The sequence below is a fragment of the Apteryx mantelli genome, chromosome 3 (genome assembly GCF_036417845.1).
Source record: "Apteryx mantelli isolate bAptMan1 chromosome 3, bAptMan1.hap1, whole genome shotgun sequence".
NCBI classification, from domain to species: domain Eukaryota; kingdom Metazoa; phylum Chordata; class Aves; order Apterygiformes; family Apterygidae; genus Apteryx; species Apteryx mantelli.
In genome coordinates, this window is record NC_089980.1 from 53544223 (window position 1) to 53562620 (window position 18398).

Consider the following 18398-nt stretch of genomic DNA (forward strand, 5'->3'; position numbering starts at 1 on the left):
ATGTGGTAGCTGCAGAGTTTGAAGGTGTTTATGTGGGTTGTGTATTGAAAGCGAATTTTCCTTATAGAGGGAAAACCCATGAGCTTTACCCTAGTGAACATTAAGCTGCTTCTTTTGGGTGTCAGTTACATTGCAAATATTAAAGGCTGTAAACCCCCAAAATCTACAAATGGCAGATGGAGAAAGGGTTATGACTCTTCTGCTAGAGCTCCAACTGTCTGGTTTTTGCTGTTTGACTGTTGAATAATATTTAAGGCAGGGTATCTTATCTACTTCCAGTTTGGAAGTCTCCTCAGTGGGGAAATTTCTCTGGGCAGAGAGGATAGGATATAGATTAGCTTTTTTAATTAGAGTTTTTGTCTTAATTTTGCAGCCTGACAGTTTTCATAAACACTTATTTTTGCATCATACTCTCCATACCTGATATCAAGGGACAAATCAACAAGTTTAAAGTGCAGAAAACAATTACATGCTTTCACAGTCTTGGTTTTACTATTCCAAACATGCCAAGCCCTTTCAGCCTCATCTTTTAAAACAGGCTTTATTTATTTATTTATTTATTTATTTACTTTTTTCATACTTCTCTGATTAGCCTAGTAACGTTGCATGCTTAAGTTTGAGTTCATATTTCTTGCACCTGGATGACAAGACCTGTACACACTGTTCCAGTGTGACTGGACCAGTTCCTCTCTCTTTTGAAAATAACTGAAACAGGTGGGGGTCACCTTTGCTTCTTTCATGACTGCTTCATGGTGGCAGCTCAGTTACCCTGTGATCAGCTAATCCATTCAGATCTCTGCTCATCATAGCTGTTCCCAACTGAAGAGCCTCCGTCTTACCTGAGAAAGTTGCATTACTTCCCCTAGATGTGGGACCTTGCATGCTGTGTATTACATTCCAGTGCAAGTCCATCTCTCTGGTCCAGTAGGAGTTACCATTTGCATCTGCTCACAGTGCACCCTGACCCTCCCCTTTATTGCAGAACAGTTGGAAAAGGCAACTTCCGCCAAGATACTGGAAGGGATAGGGTGCGATGTGGGAGTGGAGCTTTATACTATTTCCATTATATCCACCACTGCCCTTTTGACGCTTCGACCTGAAAGGAAACCTCCTTCTCTCCAGGCATGACCTTGCTGGCATCATTATACCCCTTTCCCATGAAGCTGATCTGACACACTTGTTCCAAATGCTTATTCCAATTCCTTGCTTAGCTTGAATGATTTCAGTTTGATCCCTTCCTTCAATCAAAACCAAATTTTGCATCCATAAGTCTGAGCAGGCGGAAGATGAACTGTATTTTCCCAAAGGGATGAAAATAAATGTTATGGTGTTCTTGTTCCCCTTCCCACAGGGGAGGGGTTTACAGCCCATAGACAACTTGAACTCCTGAAGAGACGGCAGTTACCCTCTTTGTGCTTTTGCTGCTTGCTCTGGGATACCAGCTCTGACTCAGCTTTTCTGGAACTGCAGCTTTTTCATACCGGCTCTGTGACTCACCAAATGGCATAATAGAGTTGTGAATAAATGCTGTTCTCTTATTTGTAGACTGAAGAATAGAAGGACTCAGGGACTTCTTAGGAACTCAGAGTCTAAAATGGGTGGTTTTAAATGCAGTCCTAAATAGGTAATTTTGCAGTCTAAAACTTACTTCATCAAGTAGAACATATCTCCTAAATGATTCTAACAATGTCATCTCCCCCAGAGAAATGGAGAAAATGGCTGTTTTCAGATCTTGCTATGATCACAAGATTTTGTTATTTTCATGCTGATACTGTGGTAGTTTCCATCTGTGTGTGTGGTGAAAGGAGCATTGTAGAGTCTGCTCTCAGCACCCTGACAGCTCTTAGTAAGAACTGTGTAAAGAAAGCCTCAGTGATGCCTTGCTATAGCAGCTGGAAGTCTATTCCTAGATGCACATGCTGCAGACTTGTGTATTTCTGGGATCAAGAATTTTGTAGTATTTTGCCTCTTTCTTTTTTAAATATCATGGTCTCCTTTACTCTTCCTTGGCATATCAGGTAGGCATGGGGAGAGCTCTGGAGACTGGTTGAAATATATTTGTGTGTAAAACAATGAAATGCTGTCAGAGTCACTGCTGTCAACACTGACAAAGTAAGTTATGGAAAGCTGCAGGACTGGTCCCAGCTGCCACAATTAGTCAAAATCTCTCCATTAGTTGGCAAATGTGTTTACCTCCTATTGAGTGAGTCACAGTTCTTATTTGTTGCCAAGTGACAACAACCCTGGGTCAATGCTAGGTTAGTGTAGCAGGATATCTAATAATTCCCAGTGCAGTGAACTGGCCGCTTAGCTAATATGTGAGGTGTCTCTGTGAGATTCCTTACATTTCTTGTTCCAGGACTCTTTTCTATAAACAAAAGTATCTTGGATGTTAGAGTCTGTGACTGTGGTAGCCTTTCTCTCATACTGCATGTTAACAAACGTTTGTGAGATGCTGAGAGGAGTCAGCCCCTTTCTTTGTAAAACATTGTTAAACATGTAATGTCAGTGAAAAGGGAGATCTCGGCAAAAAAACCCTTTCCTTTCTCTTTTGTATGCTTTCACAGCTGTTCTCTCTCTACAAATGTCTTACAAGCTTCAGACTTTGAGGAGGGAAATTCAAATTTTCATCTCTTTTTTTTTTTATATATTACCTGCAGCTGTTGAATATGCCATAAACCATTGTCAGACAGGCACACACAACTGCGACATTCCTCAGCGCGCCCAGTGTGTATACACCGGAGGGTCTGCCTACATCTGCTCATGTCTCCCTGGCTTCTCTGGTGATGGGCGTGCCTGTGAGGGTGGGTAGCACTATTTGTTGTGGGTTTTTTAATACTCTTTATTGTACAACTCGGCTGGTTATTGCAATGTCCTGTAGTTACTTCTGATTTAAAATAGGAAATGTCATAGCTTAAGCCCCCCAGGCAAGCACTACATTAAGCTCTTGTCCCTTCCTCCCCCCATGTTTGAATTCACTCTTCAATATTTGTGCTACAGTTGGTCAGAGATGAGTTAGGTATAAAAATTGCAATAGTTGCAATAGTTAGCAGATCAGATTGTCATCTGCTGGAACTGTTTGCACTATATTGGTTTATATTATTAAGGTGGTGACACATGATGCTTAGAATTCTGAATTTGTAGAAATGCTATACTGTGTTTCATTTCTTTGGGTAAGGCTGCTTCCCCACTACACTCCAGCTGACATGTTGGAAATCTTGCTGGCCAAATCCTATCCCTCTTACTACATTTATCTATAAGTTATTCTAGAATACTGTGAGTTAACAGTGCTAGTTACCTATCAACATTGCTGATTTAAGAATAGGGTGCAGGGATTTGTTAAGAGCCAGAATCTAAAATACATGCATACTTTTTTTTCTTAGCATTTCTGTACAGACATTCTTCCAAATTCCAATAATTCTAAATAAGTCTATAATTCTAATCAGATATCCTCAAATAGGTGCCTGAAAGTCATAAAACAGATTTGTACTTTAATTCATCACTCTGATTTGTAAGTTATTGTTCATCAGGAAGAACAGTTATCTGAAACTGATCTTTTATTTTACAGATGTAGATGAATGTCAACAGGGCCGCTGTCATCCAGATGCTTTCTGCTACAACACACCTGGGTCCTTCAGTTGCCAGTGTAAGGCAGGTTATCGTGGGGATGGTTTCCGGTGTGTGTTAGGAGGTAAAATTTTATAGTTCTTGAAAGTAGGACCAGAAATATAATTTGGGAATTGGATGACATATGTTAATTTGGTTCCTCTCTGGAACAAATAGCGTATTTTCTTATTATGGTCTTTATTCTTTCTCCCACAGTCTCTCAAGTTTTGAACTTCACCAAGCTTGTTAAAATCTGTTTCTTGGCTGCTATCCCTTTTCCTGCTCAATATCCCCTGTATTATGTTTTAATTGTTCTATTCCCAGTAGTCCTTGGTCCCAGGCTAGTGGTATTTTTTTGATTGCATTACATAAACATTTGGTGACAGACTGATTCTGTGAATACTTTGTTGCATTTCATTGACATTACCAACAATCCAGATGTTTTATGGTAAGTGGCTACTGTGTATGCAGAACAATTGCAAGAGGAAAGTGAAGGATAAAACCAGAGTACCTGCACTGGTGTCTTCAGCAGGATCTAGATGCTTGATTTCCACTGTATAGCTAATAGGAGTTCAGAAAGCCTAACTCCAGTTTCTAACTAACACTTAGATGTTTCTGTTTTCACTCAGCTTGTTCCCTATTCAGCAGAAGGTTCTTTACCCCCCCCCCCCGGCACTTCTGCTCTTGCATGTATGCCCTGCAGTTTGGGCCTTGAAGTATTAAACTCCTGATCTTGAAGGCATGCTAAAAATAAGAAGTAAGGAACACTGAAGCATGAAGTAGCCTTGCTGTGCTTACTTTCATTCAAAAGTGTGGCAAAACCAGGAGACAGCACTCATGTTTTGCAGAATGGTGCATACTCTCATTCAGGAAATAAGGCCTAATTTCTGAGCAGATTCAAATCCCCTTTTCCTGCTTCCTAAGATTCTTGATATCAGGCAAGAGACCCTGCACCTCTCTATAGATTGCAACTCTGAACTGTGCAGCCCAGAGTACAAAAGTCATAGGACCAGAATGGAAGAAAGCAAGAAGCAGTGTGACTGAGTAGGCTGTCTTTATAAATTCACTTCTGCACTGTGGTCTTGCTGATGTCCAAAGTCTTTGATAATTCAAAGCTGTGATTTCTTTTTTTTTTTAACATATGATTTTTTTAATATATAATTGAAATGCTTGCCTAAACATGCTTGTCTGCATGACACAACATCACTACCTGCTGTGTAGCTGGAACATACTTTCTTTCTTTGTCCCTCTGCCTACCACCATCATCCCTAATTCTGAAGTTTTTACTTTTTTGCACAATTGGGTACCAATGCCTTGAACCAAAAAGGCAAAGGAGCATTCATTGGAAAGGCAAAAAAAATTGCAAGGTGATTTCTGTTTATAGATCATATTTATATGACACTTCCTCATGTCCTGAGCAGTACATGTGGTATGTCAAATCATCCAGTGTCTGTAGATTTTTCTTTCATAGGTAGGTTGTAGGAGGTTTTGCAGCATTTAATTCTGAAACTATAGGTTTTGTCACTTTATGCCAGTCTTCTAGTATTATTTTCACTTATTTTTTATGCATGAATGCCCATTCGTATTTTCATTTTAATGCCAGATGAATGGAGAATTACCTAGTATTTCTGGCCTCTGTTAAAATATTTCTCAAACCAACCTACAGATAAACGTGCAGGGTTATTCTTCCTAGAGGAGAAACTTGATGTGGGTAGCTTCAAGCAAAATCGAACTGTAAAGCTTACAGTTTTTCAGTAAGATTTGCAGAGGCAGAAATATTTCATGTCTGGCACATCCCCTTTCTTGTAGCTGAAACAGGTAGTTTGGTAGACTGTGATACTTGAATTTAACAAATTAGCTTTATTACCAGGACATATTTAATTTCTTCTGCATATATATGATGGTTTATTTAAGCTTTTTATTGAAAACAACATCTTTCCGCATATAGTAGTCAGTGTAGCTATTAAACTGCTAAGTACAGTCTTTATATTTAGTAGTAGCTTTATATTATTTTTGCTGTTGATTTCTTGACTTTCCATACTCTTTACAATTGTATCTTGAGTGGGGATCTCTCCTAAAATGGTGTTAATGGTAATAACAAATTATTTTGGAGGGCTTTGTATCTATTGTTTCAATGGGAGGGGATCTGCCAGGTTTTGTTAATCTTCATATGTGCCTGTCTTTTTTATGCTGTTCTGCATTACCAGTGGAACATGCTTTAGAAGCACTTGCATCAGTTGATTCTGTTCATGAAATGCTGTGAGCAGAAAAACTTGGTAGATGAGAAATCTCGCTTTTGCTGAAACCTGTACAGGAGACTATTGCTTTTGCCTTGCTAGTCTGCATCAATGGCAGTGCTCATGATAAACTTAGCTGCTCTTCCCTCAGAGGAGAGGTAATGGAACAATAGCTGCCTGTGGGATGTCATCTATTGCTAAAGCAATATGTACTTTTACAAGCAAATATCCAACAATCTGACAGTTAATCGTTTCCTGTAGTTAGACTCAAAATATACTTTCTGAAGCCTAACAAAAGTGGCTTAGTTTATTTTAGCACCTAATTTGCAAAGCAAGTTGTTCCAGGATGGAGCTTCCAGATGAGAATCTACTGTATTCAGCTTTAATTAGAGGCTCTTTCTTCTCCTTTTTATCCACTAAGGTTTTGATCTAATTAGCCTCAGCCAAGTCACTGAAATCCTGGTCGTTAACAGCATGGAAAATTTCATTCATCCAAATACTCAGTTCTTTTTGCTGTATCTTTTTCCAAGCCATGCATACAATTGCTGTTTGTTTGGTGTCTATTATTTTATGAAACATATTGTTGAATATAGCCACTGCTGAACAGGAACTCTTAAAACAAGTAGAGTTGACAAGTAAAATGCATTTGAGTCGTACATTTTGGTCTTGCATCAGAACTTTGCAAAAAACCTATCAGTTTTGGCTTTAGAAATCACTTTTCAAGTCTTGTAGGCAAAACGCTATAGGAAAATGTCTGTAGTATTGCAATTATTCCAGAGTAAGCCAGTGGGCTAACGAAAGAGTTAATGATGTTGGAATGTCCCACTGCTCACAGCTATTAAGCATGTCTGTACTTCATTATTTCCTCACGCTTCATTTTTCCATTTCAAAAAACCAGATGTCTGAGTGTTTCTACCCCTGCAGACCCCAGACACTGTTTACTAAACAGAAACAAATCCAGATTCTTGGACTGGGAGTATGACCATTAAGAGCCATACACTAGTCCTGTTAGTCTGTATACAATCCATTTCACATGAGAAATGCACTTAGAGAGCAACACTGTAAGTGAAGGATTGCAAAGCAAAATGAATGGACAAAGGGAAGTGTGTTATTTTGTTTGCTTTTGTTTTTACCTCTCGTTTTTTTGGCAATGTTTGAGAACAGCAATTAAAAATCCTAGTATAGCTTCTTGTGATATGTGAGGAATGAAGTGATCCAAATAAGAAATTTAAAAGTACTCTTCGATTCTGGATACAGTTTTAAAGCACTTCTGTAACTTTAGCTTTTCAATGTAAACCTGTTTGAGTAGCTATATCAGGTTTTTACAAATTTTTGAATGATGTCACAAAACTAAATAATTGAATTTGGTATAATATATCAGGCTGTAATTCCTTCTGCAAAGTGGAAAGGAAGATGTCCTCTACATCCCTGTTTCTCACCCTTTATTCTCAGTCTCAATCTTTCTGGAAAAATCCATAAACTATCTTGTGCAGTGCTGCTGCAATAGCTTTCCTTCATGACCAGAAAGACTTTGAATATTCATATATGGCTTTTATTTTTTACACATTCTGCTTGTTTTTTTGCTTATGCAGGGAATATGTATATGCATATTTTTCATCTGACCCACTTTCAGTATCGATGCTATTTTCAGTTCATTTTTTCAAGTTCCATGATATATTTTAGTGACTTTTAAATTCAAGATTGCTAATGGTGGTTTATAAAGCAAATGCAAAAATTTGTTTAAAACATATAATGCAAATTTAATTTTCTGAGGAAAGCAATTCATTTTGCTTGAGTTCAAAACGCACCATTCTATTTATCTAGTCCAACTTGTGTGTAATGTGGTCCATGAAACATTACTTCTTTGTCTGGCTCATGATCCCTGTTCTGAACTACAGCTTCTCTTTTAGGAGCAATTTTCTGTACGCTGGTTCAAATTTTCACTGATATCTTAAACTTTGGATACCAGAACTGGACACAGTAGTCTGTGACTTATCTCATGAATTCCATGCACAGCAATAACATTGTTTCTCCATACCTGTGCAGTGTTCCCCGTGTATATGCTGAATTCTTTTTTACATCCCCTCAGACTCCCTATGGCATTCAGCTGGGTGGTCACATTGAATTGACTATCTTCTGATAGCTTTTCTTAGTCATCATTTTCCAAGATAAGTCTCCATCTTTAGAAGCTGGTCTACACAGTGTGTTCCTGAAAGTATAACTTTCCATTTGACTGTGTGAAATGACTGTTGATTTAATGAGCTCAGTTTATCTAGTCACCAGGTCCTGTCGTTCTCATCTTTTGCAGCTTGTCTTCCACAAATCATACAACCTATGGTTGTATATTTTCCTCCAGAATCCTAATGGAGAAATTAAATTTCTTAATAAGGAAATTTAAAACCAAGACTAAAATAAGGTGGGAACTTATTAAAGATACCAGTACTTCATGATATTTGCCCTTTGACTCAGGTGTTTTTCAGGTTTTAACCATTTATCAAATTAAGGTAACCTATGGTATAGTGCTCTATTTAAAAAATAACACTGTCTTGTAGGCCCAGGTAGAATGCCATATAGAAATACAAATTTAGCCTTGAAATAGGCATGACTTATTTTCCATTTTCTAGAACCAGGAATAGCAGTAGATGTAACAACACAGTTATACCAGGTAAATATTATTTGCTCTTAATTCCTATTGTAGTTAGTGGAAGTTTTCGTTATGCAAGAGTCAAAGAGATCAGAAAACTCTCCTAATGTTAATTGTTCTGTATCTCTGAAGAACTTTGATTAGATGAAGTATTGCTATGTTTATATTAAAGGAGAAGCATTAAGAACCTTTATCAGACTGGTATGCTGAAGGAAAGAAAAGTTACTAGCTGGAAGCTGACTTACAAAGTAGTCCCTGTACTGCCTGAATACATGCCAACTCTTGCTATAAGTTTTGTCTAGCTTGTATTGTTAACTCATCAAGGGAAGGAATGTGCTCTATTTACTGTGTGAATCTCATCTTTCAAACTCAGTCATAGCTAGCCTCATTTCAGACAGTTAATTAAAAACAATTTAAGGTTTGCAAAATCAGACCATCTTGTCTTAAGAGCACTGAGAAAATGTATGACTATATAAGCAGACTGTTTATTGCAACCAGCTGTCAGCTCTATCTAAGTTTATTGTGCTTCCATTGCTGCATAGGCTACAAATGCTGGGCTGGGATTCAGCTTGCTTTCCTTTAAGTGTCTCCAGTTAAGCTAGCTGTTGAGACCGTCTTTATAGTGAGTGGAAGTCTAAGCGGCAATTTACTCAGAACTTGATTTAGCTAAGATGTTGGTGTCTACTTCAGGATAACATGAGTTACCCCCTGGATAATCCACTGACTACGTTGACTAGATTTCTTTCCACTTCAAAGGAGACTGTGGCTATGATCTGGGTACCCACACTTAGTCAGACTCCCCACTCCTAGTTGGGAACCCTAACTCTTAGGTTAAGAAGACTTTTTCTTGCGTTCACTGGCCCAGTGGTGTCTGTCTAACATGTGCTCATGTTAGGGAATAGCTGCAGCAAAAGGGGTTAAAACAGTCACCCTGCAGCATGCCTAGAGGTGCAGGGAAGGTGCTGCTATAGGATGTGTGAGATCTTGTTTAGCATTTGCCTGGTAAAGGAAAGGTACATACTCTCACTGCTGATCTCTTGGGTAAAAAGTGTTTAAGTAAGACTAACTTTTCCCTTCTTCTGAATGTGTTTTGAGGGAAGACTGGAAAGATGCCTACCTGCAAGTTAGTGAGCTGTAGCATGGAGCATAGTAATTCTTCCCATGATTCAGAGAGAAGGAGGAAAAAAAAGTACAGTATGGATACTAAGTGACTGGTTTGGACTGACATAACTTCTTCTTTTTTTTTTTCCATTTATAAATCATAATATTAGCTAAATTCATGGTTATGAGTTGAAATTGGTGGAAAACAACCTTTGAGGACTAGTTAAAATGATTGAGTCTTCATCGAATGGAAATGATGACACTGCTTTTATTTCTTTTCAGAATATTTCTTTAAGGTAGACAACATATTGTACTTTATACTATTAATAATGTTTATCATAAATATCTATAAGAAAGACTTTCAGCAGCAGAGGCAATAGGAGATCTAGTTATCACTGAAAGTGAGTGGAAATGGAATTTTTGCATCTCTTTATGCAGTGGAAAATCTGTGTTGATAGGCTTTTAAAAAAGAAAACATATAATATGCAGTCTTCTAGAAACAGAGTTCTGACTTTGAAAACTAGTTTTTGACTAGTCTCTTGACTTTAGTAGGACTAATTGCATAAGCAGGATATTTGTGAGGTGGGTTTGATTATTGCAATATAGGTACTCTTCAAAACTTCCATCAGTATTCCTGTTTCAAATCTGCAGTTATAAATGTGAGTTATGTCTTGAAATCTGAACAGACATCAGTATTTCAAGTTCCCAAGTATAGGAGCATATTCTGTGTATAGTAGCTGGGTCCCAGCTGGGAGTTAGTACATTTGTTTGCATAGTTTATATTTGCTAACTCCTTTTTCATAAAATTTATCTAGTCTGTTTAATTTGAAAAATTGCAAGCCATTTATAAGATGACTGAGATTTTCTAATTCTGGGAGTTGGGGACAGGAAGGAAAAATGGCCGGCTTCTAGAATTATTTTATATCCCCGCTGAGGAGGAGCTAATAGTGCATCTCAAAGATAACACGGATGGATTGCAAAACAAAAACAGGATGGGGTCAATTTACCAATACTCTGTACCCCCCTGCTTTCTCTTGTGAATGGTGCACATAATATGACCTCTAAAAGAGCAGTGTGGCAACACCATCTATTATTGGAATTCAATACTTTTTATCTACGTATTTCATTGAATGCATGCAAATAAAGTATGAGGTAGATAATGAATGCCTTCCTTTGGGTTCTGGTTGTGTAGGTTGTCTCAGGGCTCTCCACCACCCACATTAAAGCTGAGGCCAAATATTTCAGTTGTTTAGAGTGAGCTGTTCTCCAGACATTTGTATTTCTCTAATTGTATCCAGGTGCATGAAACTTGTCCAAAGCTTTTGCTTGCATAACTAGTGTAAATAAATAATAAAAAACCCAACTATGCTGTTTTGTATTTGTGTGACTGTTGCACCGCAGTAGTCTGCAGGCACATGGGATTAGCTTTGTGTTCAGCAGGGCTGGGTCTGGCCTGAGCCACACAAAACTAATGCTGTCCACCAATGCAGTCCATGTATAAAGCATGAAAGGAATAAATGGAACTGTGGTGTTTAAGCCTCTTCATCAGGCAGTTTGCAGTAAGTATTTCTAACTGTCTATGGAAATCATTGATAGGAAGAAGATAGGCTCCATAATCACAGCTCTTGCTCTCCCAGTGCACAGAGCGCTTCAAGGGTCTCAAGTGTAAGGTAGAACTGACCCAGATTTGGTTATCCAGAGAAGGGAAAAGGTTATTTTAATAAATGTTTTAATTTCATTAGGCTGTTTGGCATCTGGAAGGATGTATTGATCTAAAAACATGTTCCCGATTGCATGAGAGATGATAGCATATGAAAATGTATTTTTTCAGTCCAAACTGTTTTAAAATTAAAACTAAAAGAACAGATTATCCCTGAATTTCCTGATCATCTTGAAAGTTAATCTTTCCTCTGTAATCTCTACAGTAACACATATGCAGGTGATGTAGCCATTGCGTATCATATGTTTCTCTGTGTATGTGAGTTTCTATGCCTATCAGGCACTGGACAATCTGTCCTGGCATTTCCTTTCTTTGGTCCAAAAGTATGAAATGGATGCTCAAATTTGATGCCCAAACTTTCAAAATCCTAACGTGCATCAGAGCAATGAGTTGTCACACTTCCCAAGTCCTACAGAGAACTTGCCATCAGTCTCTTGTCATCATTTTCTCTTGTGACTCTAAACGGAGACTCAAGCTTTATCCACTGTATTGCCTGACTAAATAGTCAGATTTTAGGACCCATGGGTAGATGCAAACTGATTAGACATTAGGGTAAGCTTAGTTTAGCTCCATTCACATGTTTCTTGCTGATGTGCCCCAAGAGAAAAAGAAAGGGATTTTCAGCTTTTGTTTAGGACCCTCTTGGGTAGGAAGCTGTAGGGGGTGACATTGAAAATGACATAAATTTAAGGCAAACACATCACATTTACATAGGGCAGACTGTTATGAAGGTGCCCTGAAAGCATACGCCTTCAAGATTTGTGACAGTGCCATGGTCCTCTGGAGATGAGAATGCTTATGTTGTAACTGGCCAGTGTACATTAATTGTGAACGGAACAAATTTATTAGTTAAAAATAAGAGTATTCACTGAACTGTATCTTTTCACAGAAGTGGAAAAGACCAAATGTCAGCATGAACAAGAACGAGCTCTTGGAAGTGGAGGCACTTTCTTCCCAAGAGAAATGAGAGTTGGTCAGTTCGTTCCCCAGTGTGATGAGCATGGGAATTACCTACCCACTCAGTGCCATTCCAGCACAGGATATTGTTGGTGTGTGGATAGGGATGGAAATGAAATTGATGGCACCAGAAGTGGCCCAGGAGTTCAACCACCATGTAAGTGTCTAAAGCACTTGTTTTTTGTGGGGATGTCTCTGTTGGAGTGCATTGTTTCCCAAATGCAGGGCTTGGTCACATTCCAGAGATACAGTGCTGGCTTGGAGCAGTGCAGGCCTCTTTTATCCCAGTGATCATATGTCTCGTGCTGCAGCCCTTTGGTAACTCCAACATACACTGTTCCTCCAGCCAGTGCATCTGGACAGCTGTGGTGAGCTCTGAATAAGATGGTTGTCTGTGTTCTTCCCTGCCTTGAAACTATTGGGTTCTCTAGTTCCTGCCTTCTGGGAGCTGTGACAAGTCTGAATGTGTGGCAACTGACTGTAGCCTCAGGATACGAAGGATGTTCCTTCCTTACAGCTTCCTTACTTCAGCTGCAAAATAGCAGGAATGTTCAAATAAGCTTTTTCAAACATTTGAAGGAAAGCAATTAAAGAGCTAAACATGGAAAGAGTATTATGTCAGTTGCTCCTTCTCTATCATCTAAGGAGAAAAATTCAGAAGCTTTCTGCATCTGATTATAGTTATTAGTTTCCACTTATAGGATTGCTTCATCTAAGAAGCCTAGCTATAATTGTGTCCCTGTAAATAACATGGACCCTTGTTATGTTGTACAAGCTAATTTTGTTTCCATCTGTTTCTTTCTTTATTAACAAGGTTTGAGCACAGCTGCTCCTCCTGTTGTTATTGGACCCTCTGTTCGACCAGATACAATACCTCTCCCCCCTGGAACGCACTTGCTCTTTGCCCAAAGTGGAAAAATTGAACATGTTCCGCTAGAGGGAAACAACATGAAGAAAAATGGAGCAAAAGCACTCTTGCATATTCCAGTAAGTACTGTTCTATAAAGGGTCATGAGCTGTGGAAAGAACTGCAAAAAAGATAAAAAGTGAGAGGTTTTGTTTTTTATGTCATTTGATTATTTAAGTTCCAAACTCAGGTTTTACTCTTCATTAAAATTTCGGTATCCTGTCACTTTGTCATTGAAAATTCTTGACCTGATTAGTAAAGGACCATAAAACTGAGAAATAGAAAAAACTATTTGCCTTTAAAGGAATGGATCATACGGCAAAAATCTAATATTTGTGATCTCACATGCCTCCAAGAGCTCATCATACAAACATTGCTACACTCACGCTTTCATTGGCTTTCTGTTCATTTCTGACTCTGGTATAAAAATCCAAGAGACCTAGAAGAGCAATAGGAGAGGCAACTTTTTCTCACGGTCCCTCAAAATTCTGTCCTTAATCCTAATCTCTTTGTTTTCTTCAGTCAGTACCCTGCACTTCTTGGCTATAGATACATAGATTTTTTTTTCCCCTGTTTCCGTCTCCATTTGTAGACTCAATGGGTGGTAAATCTTTTTCCCACACTTCTCACCACTGTTTTGAAAATCTTCTTCCTTGAAAAAGAATCCCTGATACTGAGAACCTATTTTTTCCATCACCTGTGACACACCAACTCTTTCCACCTCCAGCTTCATCACATCCATTTGTTCTGTCTGAAGCATGGGATTTCTGTTTTCACTCCAGCATTACTATATTTATAATAGCTACCAGGTAGTGTGCCTGGCATCTTCTGTGTGTTGCTGTGAATATTTACTGAACCAAATACTGACCAAATTACACAGAGTCAGTTCAGTGAATAGTACCATGAACTGTGCTGTGATGTAAGGGAAAAATCAGGCTCTGTCCCTTGTCTAAAGCATTGCTACAGTCATGTTTTAAGTAAAATATGGTGTGCAAATAGGGTAGTTACACTGATACAGAGGCACAATTCTGAATCCTTGTCAGCTAGTCTCATTACCTACCTGATCTAGCTTAAATAAATTCATTAAGAGTACATTCAGGAAAGAGCTTCCAAAAGATAAGATGCAATTCTTAGTTAAAACTTCTAATTAAAGTGAAACTTTTTTTTTTGTTAACAGTGCTGTCTCTATTTTTGGTTTTCTTTTTTAAGAAGATATAAATTTCTGTAAATTTTATAGCATTGCTTATTTGGGAAGTGACAGTGTGTAGCAACATGGAGATGTCCAGATTGTTTTATAGTGTACAATTTTAATGTAGGCTCAGAAATAAACACATCTCTGTTTTAATGCATGTTTAGGGAAGAAACATGCTTAGAAAGTCAGCAAATTTCTAAGAAGGTACTGATCTTCCATTTTTCATCCAGTGAAAGAGAATTTTAAGTTACAAAAGCATCAAAAGACACAGACTGAGGAATCAATATGAAATTAGTGTTTTGCCCAGAAAGTCTTTCTCATTTGCTTGGAGGAAAAAGTTTCAACTCTAAATTCAAACTCTAGTCCCATTTTCTTCTGCCTAGACTGTTACGTGTATATGTTCCATGTTCCTGAGCATATTCACTGCAGCAGAATGGTTTATGGAGTATTTATTTTACTGGATAAACTGTTTTTTTATGTTAAAACTTATGGTACATAGGTAACACTGCTGAAATGCAGCCATTGTGAATGGATTGGTGAATACAGAACAGCAGTGAGACTTTATGAAGTCATTATTCCTCCTTGAAGGCAGAGAATAATTGAGAGGTAAAAGCAGATGAGGAGTAACACAGTAAAATAACAACATGAACCTTCTTTAAAAGGATATGCAGATGAAACTGTACAAGTGAGACCCACAGTTCAACCCTAATATGTACAATACTTCTTTGAAATAAAAGAATTGTAAATGCTGTCTGCTAGTTAAAAGGGACTTATAACTGAAAATATTATTCTAAGCTACTCTGCAATGACTGCTCATCCTGCCCTTTTCTCTGCCTGCCTTCCCCCCCCCAGCTCTGTCCAAGAATGTTGTTGTTTCAGGCTTGAGACTTAGACACATAAGCTAGTACTGCTGGCAAATATTTGTTATTTAGTATTAGCTCTGCTAATTTGCTTGTTGACCAACAGGACAAAGTTATTATTGGAGTTGCATATGATTGCATGGACAAGATGGTTTACTGGACAGACATCAGTGGCCCTTCAATCAGCAGAGCTAGCCTGCATGGTGGAGAGCCAACAACCATCATCAAAACAGGTAGCAGCATAAGTTTCTTCATCTTGCTCCACCCTAGGAATGGCAATAGGGACTTGAATTTAGTAACAGACAGTTTCCAGGTGTTGCCTGAGCTCTAGCATTACAAGTTGGTACTAGTTGGGTAAGCAAGGACCAAAAAGCATGGATAACTTAAATAAGATCCTCTGCAATAGCACTTCATCGGCTTCTGCCTCCTGAGACGGGCAAGAAGTCTGTTCTTTTTATATAACCTAAGTTTAAGGCCAGAAATGGGAGCAGCTCATCAGTGATATGTTTCTGTTCTTACTTACAGTTGCTGTTGCAGGATACTGTACCTATCTAACCGTTGCATGTTTTGTGAACATCACTGGGAACATTTTAAAGGAAGGTTAGGGGATTTGAAGGATGAATCAAGTTGCTGTGTTTTTTTTAAAGCACATGTGAAGGTACTAACAGGTGTGGGGTTCATAGCCTCACAGTTTGGCCTTTTGAGCGTGCCCCAGCTGACCCTCCCATGAATGTTTAGAGGGTTTCTTACCATTTTACAGTCCTAGACTATGCTCATGTTCTTGCTACATTGAACAAAGCAACCCCCCCCCCCCTTTGGATGCTTTGACGCTTCTAGAAGGGGTCTTGAGGCAGGCTCGAGGTCTTGTTCACCATGCTTTAGTGCTCTCCACCTGTGGTGTCAACCTTCAAGATGCCACCAAGGTGGGGCAGGACAAGTAGTACTTCCAAGGCAAATTCCCCAGGTCATGACACACACTCAGGACCTCACTTTCCTATGATGATTGGCCATGCTATGCTATGCTATGTTATGTCCAGCCTGGCAGCCTCTGTGTAGCCCACCTATGTTATAGTGATGTCATGTCAACCATACTGATCAGAAAATGTGGTCCAGCATCTTTTCTGAAAGGCTCCAGTGTCCCTGGCCATGAGGAGTGGAACATATAGGTAGTCTAAGCTCAGACTGCTGTAGATGGAGACGTTGTTCCTGGTTACAATGATTTAATGGCTCCAAGATGTAAATATGTGAAGAGGGGGGAAAAAAGCATAAATAAACGTGAAGTTGGGAAGAGTTAACAGTATGGGTTAGTTTTTTATGGAGGAAAATCACGCCTTATCTGTTAGAGCTTTTCAACAGAATCAGTGAGCGTGCAGGTAAGGGTGATCCAGTAAGTACAGTGTACGTGGATTTTGAAAACGCTTCAGTGAAGTTCTTCACAAAGGGCCTTTGAATAGACTAAGTTACCATGAGATTAGGGGGATGGTCCTATGGTGTATTAACAGCTACTTATTGCCTGATTAAAAGGTAAGTGACAAAGGGTAGCAGTAAATAGCTGATGTTCACAATAGAAGTAAGTTATCATTAAATCCTAGGTCATACGCTGGGGCAGACCCATGTTGTTCAGTGTATTTATGATCTGGAAAAGGGGATGAATGGTGAGTTGTCAGTTTGCTGTTGGACAAGTATTGAATATAACTAAAACCAAAGCTGACTAAAGAGTTGCAGAAAGGTCTCATATTTTGATATGTTCACACAGAATACCATATGTGTGTGTGACTCTTAGATTTTTGTTCTGGCAAGTGAAGAAGGTAATCCAGTGGCCAGGTGAGGTTTGGTTATATATAGACCTTTTCTCTCCTGTTTTCTGCCTCTGACAGCTGTCTGTTCTGCTGAGAAAGGACTGGTAAGAAGGGAGGATGAAGAGGAAAACTCTTCTCTGTTTCTGGGTTTGGGGATCAAACAGCTGAAAGGTGGTTAGAAACTGTTTCAGCTGCAACTTTCCTTTCTTATCATTAAAATTGTAAAAGAAAAGTGATTAAACCCATTTTGCTCATTTCTGACCCTTGGAGTTGCTCAAGGCTTCAAGAATTAGGCTAGAGGGTATTGTGCTTTTACAGTTCATGTGTTGTTCTTACACTGTTTCCCCAAAGCCTTTGTTGCTGACTGCAGTCCACGTTCATTTTCATTAGAAGGATAAGTATACACCCATCTTGAATATAAAAACCTTTTGTAAGTGGAGTGAAGTGAGCAGAAGGACAGGTGGGGAACCAAGTGAAGGTGGAGACATTAAAAAACAACAGCAAAAGTAGCTGGAGGAACTTTCCGAGTACTAGAGTCCTCAGGATACTGGAACAGTAGAGGCAAGATACTGGAGTAGGTCGCCCTTGGTTTTGATCCTTTGCAGCTGTTGTCACAAAAATTTAGGAAATTATTTTAGCAAAACAATGAATCAATTTTAAAATTCTACAATAAATTTACCTTTGTTTTGTTTTGTGTGTGTTAAGTATCTGCACTTGGAGTTTGTTTCAGAACAGCCATTGTTTGCTGTGACTGCATTCAGGCTTTCAGGGGTAGCAGAGAGATGGGAGCAGCCTGGATCCTACCATTGCCCGAGGAAGAGAAGAGGGAGAGCTTAAAGCCATCCCTAACTAACACAGTAGCTATGGAGCTTGGTCTTTCTGTCCAATGTGATGGCTGAGATACTTGTGAGACTTTCTTTTCAGCCTAACATGTTTAATCTAACAGAGACTCTAATTCCTAGTGGGGGTGTATGCCTCTGCAACTATGAATTCAGCGGGGGAAGGGTTTCTAATTTCCACTATTGATTGAGGAAGAGTGTGTGTGCATGCCTTGAAAATCTTCCAGTGTATAATATATTTTAGAGATATTTATGAAAGCTTTCAACTAAATTTGATTATTCTAGGTTATGCAAGGTGCTTACAACATAGCAATGCCATATGGAAATAACCTTGTGGTTTTCATCTTCTGCAAAAACATCATACGTGTAAAGGCATCTCATGACTTCTGTTGTCCTGTTGCTTGTATAGGATGTGGATGGCACTCCTGAAGACATGTTAAGCAATGCTGCTTTTTACTTTCTGTATAAAATGTTAACTGGCTCTTCGATAAGGAATCAGAGCAATAAGGCTGAGTACTCAGTATTTGAATGGATGT

At 38.8% G+C, this 18398-nt stretch overlaps 1 protein-coding gene across 1 annotated transcript in view; it reads left to right on the forward strand.

Moving 5' to 3' along the window:
* Positions 1-18398, forward strand: part of NID1 (nidogen 1) — a 50317-nt gene that overhangs the window by 21440 nt on the left and 10479 nt on the right. The window contains exons 11-15 of the mRNA XM_067293373.1: positions 2661-2804; positions 3569-3691; positions 12198-12422; positions 13080-13252; positions 15331-15457. Coding sequence (XP_067149474.1) covers positions 2661-2804; positions 3569-3691; positions 12198-12422; positions 13080-13252; positions 15331-15457 — 792 coding nt within the window. The remainder of the gene's footprint in view (positions 1-2660; positions 2805-3568; positions 3692-12197; positions 12423-13079; positions 13253-15330; positions 15458-18398) is intronic.